Source organism: Gadus chalcogrammus, unplaced genomic scaffold, assembly GCF_026213295.1.
Source record: "Gadus chalcogrammus isolate NIFS_2021 unplaced genomic scaffold, NIFS_Gcha_1.0 GACHA116, whole genome shotgun sequence".
Classification (NCBI taxonomy): domain Eukaryota; kingdom Metazoa; phylum Chordata; class Actinopteri; order Gadiformes; family Gadidae; genus Gadus; species Gadus chalcogrammus.
This window is the reverse complement of record NW_026613551.1, coordinates 33,267-46,826: the sequence shown is the minus strand read 5'-3', so window position 1 is coordinate 46,826 and position 13,560 is coordinate 33,267. Positions and strand designations below refer to the sequence as shown.

At 45.0% G+C, this 13,560-nt stretch overlaps 1 protein-coding gene across 1 annotated transcript in view; it reads left to right on the top strand.

Annotated features, from left to right (window-relative positions):
• Window positions 1–2,648: 2,648 nt before the first annotated feature.
• The window catches only part of LOC130378918 (NACHT, LRR and PYD domains-containing protein 3-like), a 43,197-nt gene continuing 32,285 nt past the window's right edge, over window positions 2,649–13,560 (top strand). Inside the window, exons 1-6 of the mRNA XM_056585511.1 lie at window positions 2,649–2,960; window positions 8,918–9,014; window positions 9,413–9,529; window positions 10,633–10,746; window positions 10,820–10,939; window positions 12,561–12,661. Of these exons, the coding sequence (XP_056441486.1) occupies window positions 8,932–9,014; window positions 9,413–9,529; window positions 10,633–10,746; window positions 10,820–10,939; window positions 12,561–12,661 (535 nt within the window). The 5' untranslated portion in view covers window positions 2,649–2,960; window positions 8,918–8,931. The remainder of the gene's footprint in view (window positions 2,961–8,917; window positions 9,015–9,412; window positions 9,530–10,632; window positions 10,747–10,819; window positions 10,940–12,560; window positions 12,662–13,560) is intronic.

Below are 13,560 nucleotides of genomic sequence, written 5' to 3'. Positions count from 1 at the left end.
GAGGGGGGGGGGCGTTAATAGGAGAGGGGGGGCGAGGGGGGGGGTCATCCACTGACAGGATGTAGTCAGGGGCCCTAACCCAGACCGACGGCGAGGCAGGGGGAGTGTGGGGGGGGGGAGGAGGCGGAGCTAGTGTCTGGCGCCCCCCGGTGGCCCCTCCCAGAGTCGTGGTGGGCCAATGGGAGGGCCTTGATTGGCAGCACGAGGGTGTTGGCATGGCGACTCCAACCTCGGGGGGCTCTGGGGGGAAGACCAGGGGGGGGGCTCCTCCTGGGGGGATTGGTGAGGCGGTGGGCCTGGGGTGGGGGGCCGAGGGGCGGGTGGGGGGCTATGGAGGGGGGGTGTTGAGAGGGGTAGGGGGTCTAGGAGGGGGTGAGGAGAGGACAGGGGGGGCAGTAGTGAGCAGTGTGTGTGTCTGAGGGAGGGGGGGGGGCCGGAACCGGGGTCTGTACCGGGGGGCCACCTCACAGCCACGCCCCCCCCCCCCCTCAAAGGGGAAGCCTGTTGAAGGAGGGGGTTAAAGCGTGGTGGGGGGCTGTGGTAGAATAAGGTTCTGCTTCAGCCAGTCGTCCGTGTTCTGCTCCCCCCTGTGGAAGGTATGGGGGGGGGGGGGGGGGGGGGCAAGCAGGTTTAATGGACTCTGCTCATTGGTTCCCCTGTCTGACCGTCCCTGATGGGGGGGGGGGGGGGGGCAAGCAGGTTTAATGGACTCTGCTCATTGGTTCCCCTGTCTGACCGTCCCTGATGGGGGGGGGGGGGGGGCAAGCAGGTCTAATTGACTCTGCTCATTGGTTCCCCTGTCTGACCGTCCCTGATGGGGGGGGGGGGGCAAGCAGGTTTAATGGACTCTGCTCATTGGTTCCCCTGTCTGACCGTCCCTGATGGGGGGGGGGGGGGGGGGGCAAGCAGGTCTAATTGACTCTGCTCATTGGTTCCCCTGTCTGACCGTCCCTGATGGGGGGGGGGGGGCAAGCAGGTTTAATGGACTCTGCTCATTGGTTCCCCTGTCTGACCGTCCCTGATGGGGGGGGGGGGGCCAAGCAGGTTTAATGGACTCTGCTCATTGGTTCCCCTGTCTGACCGTCCCTGGTGGGGGGGGGGGGGGGGCAAGCAGGTTTAATGGACTCTGCTCATTGGTTCCCCTGTCTGACCGTCCCTGATGGGGGGGTGTTGGTGGTGATGGCGTGTGAGTGCATGCGTGTGTGTGTGTGTGTGTGTGTTAGGGGCTGGTTGTCTCTGTGTGTGTGTGTGTGTGTGTGTGTGTGTGTGTGTGTGTGTGTGTGTGTGTGTGTGTGTGTGTGTGTGTGTGTGGCGTACAGGTAAAACCTCTTGAGTTGGTTAATGATTGATTCATATCCGTCTCTCTAACAGAGCTATCTTATCTATCAGAAAGGCGGAACAAGAGCAACCAGAGTCCATGCTTACAGAGGTTGATACAGACGGAGCTCCAACGAGGAAACAGTGAATACAATACAGAGTATACAGAACAGGTCACAGATATGAATACCGGTAATAATAGATACAAGCCCAGGTAGCATGGCGACGCTAAGCGTCCTGCTAACCAAACCAAACAAACCAAGCCGGCTACCCGGAAGTTGCGTCCGCGGCGTCACACGGCAGCCTCGGGTCAGCCTGTGGAGAGAGAGCCCAGGTAACACTCACACGCAGCGCAAGCTGGGTATGGTGGGGGGGTCAGGTTAAGTGGTTTGATCCAGATATGAAGGGTTATTGTGGGGGGGTCAGGTTAAATGGTTTGATCCAGATATGAAGGGTTATTGCGGGGGGATCAGGTCAAATGGTTTGATCCCGATTCCCGGTCAAGGTCCCTGTCCCGGTCCCAGTCCCAGTCCGGGTCCGGGTCCTGTTCCTTGTCCCAGTCCGGGTCCTGGTCCAGGCCCCGCTCCGGGTCCTAGTGCGCGTCCTGGTCCCGGTCCGGGTCCGGACCTGGTCCTGACCTCTGCAGCTCATGATAGGCCCCCTGATAGTCGTAGGCCCTGAGGCTTCAGCCCAGGTAAGCCTGCGCATTAAGGCGGCCTTGACCACATCGACCTCCTTAAGAGGTGGAACCATCTCCCTTGTGGGATTTATACAGTTATCTTATCTGGTTGTGTGTGTGTGTGTGTGTGTGTGTGTGTGTGTGTGTGTGTGTGTGTGTGTGTGTGTGTGTGTGTGTGTGTGTGTGTGTGTGTGTGTGTGTGTGTGTGTGTGTGTGTGTGTGCGGGCGGGCGGGCGGGCGGGCGGGCGGGCGGGCGGGCGGGCGGGCGGGCGGGCGTGTGTGTGTGTGTGTGTGTGTAGTACAGGTAAAACAGCAGTCCTCTTCAGTTGGTTAATGATTGATTGTTTTAATGACAGCTCTTACTCAGGCCCAGGTCTGGGATCTGGTTTGATCCAAGGTGTTTCTGACAGCGTGGATACATTTAAAGATATATTTTTACTATGTTTGTTGGTTGCTTGTCTTGTCTTTTTCTCCCACAGTATTTTGATACGATGGGAGTCACATGATTTCACAGCACACGATACAAAGTACAGCAGAACTTTATAGCCTTGAAGTAACTTTAGTTCCACTGTTTTAACCTCCAACATCATTACTGGGACCAGGTGGTTTATAGCCTTATATGGGCTTCCTCCAACCTTCGCTCCGTCTTATCCCTTCACCAGATTAGGTTGTGTTCGGGTGGAGGCCCCGCCCTGACGGAGCGTTGGGACCATCGTGAAGGCTTTACACGTCGTTAGCTGCTCTTGAAGTCTCTTTCCTCATTTGTCTTCCACACTGAGGAGCCCAGCAGCTCAATCTTTACTCTGAACCTTTAGAACCTCTTAATGTTCTGACTCGGTTCTGAACACTTACTTTGGGTGTTGGTGAATCTCTTCCTTCAACGGATCTCACTTTCCTTGCTGTTTTGCTTTTAAATCTTCATACTACATGGGGCAGCAGACGTTTTTCCCACGGAGAAACTAAGGTACAGCTTGCTTAATTTCATATTTTCTTTAGATTATTGGTCACAAACCGTATTGAGGCGAATAAAATCTTTTCCTGGAAATGCGTCTGAAAGAGTACATTCACAACTTCCTGGTAATAAATACTTTAGATGTTACCTACTCCTACTAATGTGCTGGGGTCATATACCATTGATGGGAACGGCAGGTACCATTCCTGAGCGGCGTAGGCCATGGTGTGTCAGTGGTCGCGGGGGCACACGCCACAGGCCAATAAACGATCTCGGCGTCTCTCTATTATTGTGTACTTTGTAAACAGACATATAGTAGAATATTACGGCGGTCTCACCTGTAGGCGAGTGCGTTCTGCTGAGGGAGGTGCAGTAGAATTCACATTCACATTTTTAATAAATATAATTATTTAATTCATAAAACCTTCACATTCCCACCGGTGAAGAATCCCTTTAAGGTGGTTATAACATTTGAGGGCTCTCTTCTAAATTTTAATCACGATTGGATATCGTCCTAATTCTGCTCTGCATGCATTATTTGGTCCATTCTCTAGAAGAGTTTCAATTTAATGTCCCATTTTATAAAATCTTGGTTCATGCGCCCCTCTCCCTCTCTCCCTCTCTCTCTTTCTGTCTCTCCCTCTTTCTGTCTCTCCCTCTTTCTGTCTCTCTCTCTTTCTGTCTCTCCCTCTCTCTCCCTCTCTCCCTCTCTCTCTTTCTGTCTCTCTCTCTCTCTTTCTGTCTCTCCCTCTCTCTCCCTCTCTCCCTCTCTCTCTTTCTGTCTCTCTCTCTCTCTTTCTGTCTCTCCCTCTCTCTCTCTCTCTCTCTCTCTCTCTCTCTCTCTCTCCCTCTCTCCCTCTCTCTCTTTCTGTCTCTCCTCTCTCCTTCTCTCTCTCTCTCTCTCTCTCTCTCTCTCTCTCTCTCTCTCTCTCTCTCTCTCTCTCTCTCTCTCTCTCTACTCTGTATATAGTGGCCTTTTGCCCAGATTAAAAAGCCACTATAGGAGCGAGTTAGAGGACGCAAATTAAAAAACCAAAACAAAGCAATCAAACAAAGCTTCAAACAAAGTGATTTGTCCTCTGTTTTACAGGTTAAACATGATAGTTCCAGTAACTAAATTACAATATACTTTTAACCAAACCTTTGCTGACAAAAACTGTGAGATAAAAATAGAACTGTTCCGTTTCCCCGACTCACTCTGATTTGTGTCACACTCAGGTGGATTCCATCCCTTAATTATGACAGCGGTCCTGCAATAGCAGAGCTGAGCTATAGGGGGGGCCAGACAGAATACAAACTCACATTCACATTCAATAGTTATATCAAAACACCAGCTCTATCACTGGCAGTGGTAGTGTTATTATTCATATCTCACATTCACATTCAAGTTAACCATAGTTATATCAAAACACCAGCTCTATCACTGGCAGTGGTAGTGTTATTATTCATATCTCACATTCACATTGAAGTTAACCATAGTTATAACAAAACACCAGCTCTATCACTGGCAGTGGTAGTATTATTATTCATATCTCACATTCACATTCAAGTTAACCATAGTTATAACAAAACACCAGCTCTATCACTGGCAGTGGTAGTATTATTATTCATATCTCATATAGCATTATACCTGTATTATTTTATTATTGCCAAACTGAGAGAGCGAGAGAGAGAGAGAGAGAGAGAGAGAGAGAGAGAGAGAGAGAGAGAGAGAGAGAGAGAGACAGACAGACAGACAGACAGACAGACAGACAGACAGACAGACAGACAGACAGACAGACAGACAGACAGACAGACAGACAGACAGACAGACAGACAGACAGACAGACAGACATATAGAGAGACGGAAAGAAAGACAGATTTCATTTGTACATTTATTTTGTATTTTATTGAATTCGTATTCTTCCTTAATCTCTCTATCGCTGTACTTTTGACTCTTGAACTGCAATAACAATGGATTCCCCCGGGTGAGATTCATAAAGTTGATTGCATCTTATCTGCTTGTGGATGTTTTATAGGGGAAGAGTGTGTGTGTCTGTGTGTGTGCACGGATAAACCAGTTATCCTCTTTAGTTAGTTAATGATTGATTAATGAAAGCTCTAACTCAGCTACAGGTCTGTTTGATCTGAGGAGTTTCTGACAGCGTGGATAAGACCTCTTTTCTATGTTTGTTTGGTTTGTTGTCTTGTCTGTTTCCTAACTTTGAATAGTCTGTAATCATTTTCTTCTCCTTCAAAGTGATAAAAGTCTTTTCCTTCTCCGATTGTATTTTGATACGTTGGGAGTCCAATGCTATCACTGCAGACGATACAAAGTACAGCAGAACTTAATAGCCTTCCACTGTTTTAACCTCAGCCATCGTGACTGGGTCGTGGTGGTTTTATAGCTTTATATGGACCTCCTCAAACCTTTGCTCTGTCTTGATACAGTTATGGGTGTGTTCTGGTGAAGCCCAGCCCTGACCTTCATAAAGGTTCCAGGTGTAGTCAGCTGTCTTTCAAAGCCTCCTTCTTCATTCCATCTGTCTTCACTGAGGAGCCCAGCAGCTCAATCTGTACTTAGAACCTTTAGAACCGTGTTCACGTTCTTTCTCCGTTCTGAACACTTACTTTGTGTTTTGGCGAACACCTAAATCTCCTCCTTCAACTGATCTTACTTTCCATCCGTTTGTGCTTTCATACAACACGGGACAGCGAACATTTCACCACAGAGAAGCTAAGATACAGTTTGCTAAACATAATTTCTTCTTACGATTATTGGTCATATATTCTCACTGTATTAATATATTCTAAATGAATCGGTAACCAGTCCAGGTTGATTGTTTCCAGGTTCCTGCTGTAAAAGTGATATTGATCTCAGAGAGACAACATGTCTGAACACGGAATATAGGTCAGAACATCAATAACTAGCTACACTTTTATTAAAACTTTTTTATCATACGTATTTTTTTTTATTTATATTTTTCCCTTAATCTCTCTATCGCTTTACTTTTGACTCTTGAGCTGCAATAACAAATTATTCCCCCGTGTGGGATTGATAAATTGATCGTATCTTATCTGCTTGTGGATGTTTTATTGGTAACAGTGTGTGTGTGTGTGTGTGTGTGTGTCTGTGTCCACACAAGCAAACAGGCACACAGACATTAATGCACACATACACAGACATTGACACACAAACACACACATGAATGTGACTTTTGCAGGAAAGTCATCACAAAAGCATCTAGATCCGCCCCCTGACTGGGAGACGAGGTGACGTGTGTCGGGGCTCCACTGACCGTCCTTAGCGTCCTTACCCTGCCACCTGCCGTGCTGATGTTTGGCTTGTTGTGGGCTTTGTGTATGTGTTCAATGATGTATCCGTCTGATCGTATATTAGCTGTAGATGGTTAAATAATGTCACGATCGGTCCTACTGCAGGCTCTCATTATGAAGTGCACTGAAGGTGTGCCCATATCTGATAGGCTATATACCTGACCTTTATTCAGCTGATTGCTCTTTTAAGTGCACCAGATTGGTGCCAATTATTGTCGTGTTTGCATTGTAATGCAAAACTTTGCCTCTCCTTGTTTTAAAACAACACGCATCCAACTTTAGCCAATGCAGGCTCCTATCAGTGTTGCTTTACGAATACTATATATCAGATTATCAATAAATGTTAAGTGTGTGCGTGCGTGTGTGTTTGTGTGTGTGTGTGTGTGTGTGTGTGTGTGTGTGTGTGTGTGTGTGTTGTCATGTAGGCTATAGATATATAGACTGATTGTCTTGGCTTGAATCCATGAAATATTGTAATGTTATGGCTTATTGAGAATATTTAGATCGGTGTTGCGCAACAATCTGGGGATGAGGAATACCCCGAATATTGACGGGCATTTCACACACTGCCATCTCAATATATAGCCTAACATGTATAAATGTAACGCTTTAAAAGACACAAATGTATTTTCGAGATAACTCGGTTTAATTAAATACTCAAGTGAAATACCTCCAAGTTGTACTTATTGTTCAGTGCTTCAGTGAGGGCAGTTACAATCCATCACTAAAGATTTCTGTGTTCTGATTCAGCGGATTTAATATTTATTTGTAGAATCTTCACAACTAACAGCAATTAAATGTTAATTTATCATCATGGGAAATAGCATATAAACAAGCTTCATAAAAAATGATTTCTAAGCAGCACAGAACAGTTTAACATCTGAATTGATCCTGAAATCCTATTTCCTAGAATTATTCATTCCGTTTTAGGCCATCTCACTTATGGTCACTTAAATGTTTTTAAGCTCACCATGTCCAGTATTCAGAGTTCAAAACATTTATTCACAAATGTGTTCTATTTTTTTGCCAAGCTGAGGCAGACAGTCCTGTGTAGCAGATATGGAAAACTGTTCATTAGTTATCATGAGATTCTCAAACGATAGAGCAGTTGACGGTGTTTTATAGCCATCTGCTGGAGTGATTGGGTATTGCAGATCTGCATCCGCCTTAGGTGTGCGGCCGTTGCTAGTCAGAACCAGTTGACGTGACATGTGGTAAGATCGCTCCTGAAGGTTTATACGTTTTAAAATTGAGAATGTATGTTTATGTTATGAACCTCGACATATTCGATGATTGTATATTGTATAATTGATATGTTATTATTGTTTTTATAGTTTGTCACTTGGTAGGGAGTTTATTCACCTTTTTAGTTTGACCACATGTTACTGGTTAGCTATTTTGGATGTCTGTGTTTTGTTTTTACTCGTGCAGATCCTGCTGTACAAATCACAAATATACCTTTGAAAGAGACCAATTTGTCCTGTCTTTCAGTCCTTTAGACCCAATCACAACCGTTACACCTGTGCAAATATTCAAATTAGCCATGTGTGCCAAACAGAAGATAGACGCAATGTAAGTAATTGATTGTTGTGCACTGTTGTGTTTAGGTAGGCCTACTGCATGGTTAGTTGTGGTCTTGAAAACAGCCTAGCCTTGCAGTTGGAGTAGTTGGAGTGATTGTGTGATTGTGCGAGAGAGAGCGCACCTGCCTTGGTTGTGTTTGGCTTGTTGTGGGCTTTGTGTATGTGTTCAATGATGTATCTGTCTGATCGTATGAGCTGTTGATGGATGGTTAAATAATGTCACAAGATCGGACATACTCCAGGCTCTCATTTGCAAGTGCACTGATTGTGTGCCCGTCTCTGATATGCTATATACCTGGCATTTATTCAGTTCATTGCTCTTCTGAGTGCGCCAGAATGGGGCCAATTATTGTCATGTTTGCCTCTCCCTGTTATAAAATAACGTGGATCCCAACAACTTAAGCCGATGCAGGCTCCTATGTCAGTTTTGCTTTATGAGTGTGCTTTAATTGTGTGTGTGTGTGTGTGTGTGTGTGTGTGTGTGTGTGTGTGTGTGTGTGTGTGTGTGTGTGTGTGTGTGTGTGTGTGTGTGTGTGTGTGTGTGTGTGTGTGTTGTCATGTAGGCTATAGATATAGACTGATTGTCTTGGCTTGCATCCCTGAAATATTGTAATGTTATGGCCTAGGCCTACTGCATATTGAGAACATTTAGATTGATGTTGCGCAACAATCTGGGGATGAGGACATCCCGAATAATGACGGGCATTTCGCACACTACGATCTCAATATATAGCCTATATAAAAATATAACACTGTACTCGACACAAATGAAAGTAACGTTGTTTACTTTTAATTGTACCGCAATGCATTTTTTTTTAAGTCTATTGTTTATCTTTTTTGTATTGTAGTTTAAGCACAGTTACAGTCTCCAAGGTGTTTAATTATTCATCCGTCATCTGCTGTACACATCTGTACTGTAGTGAGGGCAGTGTTATGTTGTGGGGTTCATATTGATGGTCTATGACGTCCATAATGCTTTAGTGTGACGCAGTCGCAATGATCTTCTCTCTCAATAAACAGCTAAAGTTCAAAAGGCAAATGAAGTGATGGATGAGTTGTGTTTGTGTCCAGGTCTCCAGTCTACTATGGATGAGGAGAGAGAGGAGGAGGGTCCTACCTCTATGACCACTCTGTCTGGGGAACATGGCCGCCGGAGCAAAGCTAAGAGGTAAGAAGAGGATCTCTCTGTCAGTGACTGTTGTCCATCTCAGAGCTCAGCAGTGATACATCATGACTCCATCATTAGTCCGAGGAAAAGATGTGTGTGTGTGTGTGTGTGTGTGTGTGTGTGTGTGTGTGTGTGTGTGTGTGTGTGTGTGTGTGTGTGTGTGTGTGTGTGTGTGTGTGTGTGTGTGTGTGTGTGTGTGTGTGTGTGTGTGTGTGTGTGTGTGTGTTGAAGCCCAGAGAAGCAGGAGAGAACAGACTCCCCTGGACCCAGCTGTGTCTCCATGAAGAGTGACCGCTCTATGCATCATCCTTATGTGCAATTTAAAGATGGTATTCAGTCTATTGAGAAGAGGTGAGGATTTATCGAACGTCCATAAATCTTGGTTCTTGTTGTTCTAGAAGAGTCCAGCAGGAGAGAACAGACTCCACTGGGCCCAGCTGTGTCTCCATGAGGAGTGGCCACTCTATGGAAGAAAATCATAACTTTAAGGATGGAAATCAGTCTATTGAGAAAAGGTAAGCATTGATTAGAGATGATGATTTTGGGCTGTAGTCTTAAATTCAACCTACTCTCTGACCAATCGATTGGTCGATGGTGAAAAGATGATTATAAAACAATGTGTCCGTTATCTCTGGATCAACATAATCTACCACAGTGTGTTGTACTCTACCTGCTATCCTCAATATCACATGAGGTCTGTTTGGAGAAGGGCAGTGGGTTTCAGACCCCCCCTCGGTCCGAGTCCACTCGGTTAGGGCAGAGCTTCAATATGAAGCAGACAGCGGACGAGCCACGGAGCGTCGGGCAGCGTCGTTTATAGACGACGCCACCGAAGAATTGATTATAGCTTTTATCTGTGTGTAATATAACGGGGCCCACTGGATGCTGCTGGGATTCGTGACAAGAAGCCAATTCTGATGTGTTCCCACTCAAAGCCTAGCGAGCGTTAAACACGAAGGGGGATGAAGAATCACAGACGTATTAAGAAAAAAGTACCCATGCCTTACCATTTTAGCTGATCTGCCCACAAACTTCCTCGACACTTTGCATGCTTTTTTATCGTCCTTTTTAACCAAATGCTGCCAGATCGATGACTTTGTTGTAATCAATGAGTTAGTAGCGGAGTAAAGGTCAGTAAGTTAGGACAAGCGGTCTTCTTTATGGGCCAGTTCAACGTTGAGAAACCCAGGGGCTTGACCTCTTGTTGTATAAGTCTTATAGTTTATTAAACCATATGATTATTAAAACAGAAACTATGGAGCCTTCAACCTTATTTTTATTCATAATTAATGTTATTTCTAACACAATATAGCCCGTCACTCAAATATAAAACACATTGGTCTGCATTTGTCCCTCCCAATCCTAAAATAATGGATTAAGAAGCTCTTGTTCTTATGAAAGGAACACCAGCCATTGTACGACCAAAGAGTATTTGGTCCAAAAAGTGCATATCCATTAACCAGTCAACCAACCGACCAGAACTTGACAGCCCTAGAGATTATATAGTACAGCTTCTATCAGAAGCTGTACTATATAATAGTACAGAAACAGATATAAGAATATAAGATATAAGAAACAGATTTTCTATCCAGAAATCCTGTTTCTTGTTTTCTAAAAGAGTCCAGCAGCAGAGAGCAGACCCCCCTGGACCCAGCTGTGTCTCCATGAAGAGTGACCGGTCTATGGAACATCATGTTACCTTTAAAGATGGAAATCAGTCCATCGAGAAGAGGTGAGGATTCATCATATATTATAAAAGTACAGCTTCTATTAAACATCCTTAAATCCTGGTTCTTGTTTTCTAGAAGAGTCCAGCAGCAGCAAAGAGCAGACTCCCCTGGTTCCAGCTGTGTCTCTATGAAGAGTGACCGCTCTATGGATCACCCTGCTAAGTTTAAAGATGGAAATCAGTCTATTGAGAAGAGGTGAGGAATAACAAAGATCATAAAGATACAGCTTCTATCAAACGTCCATAAATCCTGGTTCTTGTTATCAGACTTTACTGGCACTGATGTTTCCAAGTCAGGCAAAAATATAAGTGTGTGTGTGTGCGTGTGTGTGCGTCAGGGATGGAAATGAATGCCCGCCACCCGCCATTTGCGGGTGGATTTGTAAGGTGGCGGGTGAATTGTGTCACTTCACCCGCCACTGTGTCGGGTAATACTTTCCAGTAAGGTCCAATCAAATTTGCATATTTAATACATTCGTTATACGGCGCTGCGCAGTTCCACAACCATTACTGTCAACATCCGGCCCGCTTCTTCTTCTACGCCTCTTTTGCTGAACTGCGACTGTCCGGCATCCAGGATAATATATCGGTAACAGGGCTCTCGATTCTCACGCATTCAGCGTGAGACACATGCAATTCAACCCATGCACACGCTCACACGCCACACTTCATATTTCTCATGCAGAGAATTTACCAGGATAGCGCTCACCAATTTGGGCCGCAATTTAACAGTGTTACAGCTAGGAATCAAATGGGTTTCCCGTACGTAGGGTAACCAGACGTCCTCTTTTGCCCGGATATGCCCTTTTATTAAAACGTTTAACGCCTCGTACCCACTACCTCCGTCCGTTGACTGATCCCCATTGACTTTGAATAGGGACGGACGCGCAATGCATTGTGGATCCGTCCGTTCCGTTGGAGCCTTCGGCTCCGTCAAAAAGTTGAACATTTTTTAACTTTTTCGGCAGCGACGGATCCGTCATCCAATCAGATCGCGTATGCAAATTTAAGCACTGTGACGCGACTCGGGCTCTGACGATACTGGAAAGCGGGAAAGCGGGTCATCTTGCATCGCATCAAGCAGGAAGAAGCGGGAAGAACCCGGCGAAGCGATTTGATTGGCTGACGGATGCCTCTGCAAAGACTACTCCCCCATCAGTCAGCCCCGCCTTCCCACGTCCGTTGACGGTGCAGTGGGCACGAAGCGTAAAAGTTCAGGGTATAAAGTTCAAGTATATGCCTCTACTTGTATTGCTTAAGCCAATAGCCTTTTGAGGCAGTGTTTTTTCTGAATATTAGTGTTAAGGGCCAATAATGCTTACTATCATACGTTAGTTACCATGTCTGTGGACACATTTGTATTCAGGCACTAATTAGATTGACTTATGATGGTGTAGCCAAGCATGTTGTTTTATTGTTAATATGTCAATTTGTTGTTTATTGAAAATACTTTGTATAGATGCATTATCCCCAAACTTGTCATCGTAACACCTTTGACATTAACCTGGCAGATACCTGTGTAATGTTTATCATATGCGGCAAGAGTGTAACATTTTCAACTCAGTTCCTTGGTAGCACCTACTTACAGTAAAAATCACTTCTGATGGAAAAAATTGTTTAAAATGTACGCATACATTTCAAAAATATATAGCGCATAAAAAGCGGCTGGTAAAAAAGATGAGTGGCTGGTAGATGTTTAAATCTACCTGCCACAGTGGCTGGTGGGCAAAAAAGTTAATTTCCATCTCTGGTGTGCGTGCGTGTGCGTGTGCGTGTGCGTGTGTGTGTGTGTGTGTGTGTGTGTGTGTTCTCCACAGACACCAGGAGAGGTCAAAGGTCACCAGTGCTCAGTCTGTACAGCAGCATCAAACAGAGCTGGAGATGAACCAGGAGGAACTGGCTGACACACTGGGGGGCGGTAAGAGACTCTTACTTTGAAGACAGAGGAGACTATTATTTTGAAGGGCAAAAGAGATCTTATTTTGAAAAAAGAGAAGAAATTATATTTTTAAGTAGCAGTATCTTTCCTCTGTGGGTTAAACGGTGTAGGGTTATTGTGGGGGTATCAGGTAAATGGTTTCGTCCATATCTATAGAGTTATGGTGGGGGTATCAGGTTAAGTGGTTTGATCCAGATATGTAGGGTTTTTGTGGGGTAATCAGGTTAAGTGGTTTGATCCAGATATGTAGGGTTATTGTTATTGTTGGGTATCGTTTGGGTTTTATCCGATACCGGTGCCTACTCTGTACTTTTCAAACGGTTCCGGTGCTAAACGGTTCTCGAATCGGTACTTAAAAAAACGAAACCGCACACGCTTGCATACATGCACGACTTGTTATGAGTTTCACATTAAGCAGAAAGTCAGCAGACACTGAGTTGAATGGCAACGGTGTTTGCTAGCCTACTTGATGTGCAAAATTTACGGTTGGCATTAAATTACTCGACTTACCCCAAGAGGAAAGGCTGCTGTGAGTGCTGTGACTGAGGAATATCTTTTTAAAAAATATAAATAATTACAAATAATATTAATTACCCGCTGAAAGCAGGCGGCCACGCAGCTATGCTGCTTGTGTTTACACTTGCGTGCACGGTGCAACGTTACTGCCAAAGTCATAATAAGTAATACAACGCAGGTGTGCAAGGCCACAGTAGACGCCAACACTGTTTTCAACCGCTCTGTACCGCGGTGTATTAATTCCCAAGTTTTGAAAAGTAAAGAAAGTATTTGAAGCGAATAAGCGGTTTTTGATTTGTTTATTTGGTTTTGAACAGATAGTTTTGGATGCATGCATCGGCTTTGAGTTTGTTTGTTACTTT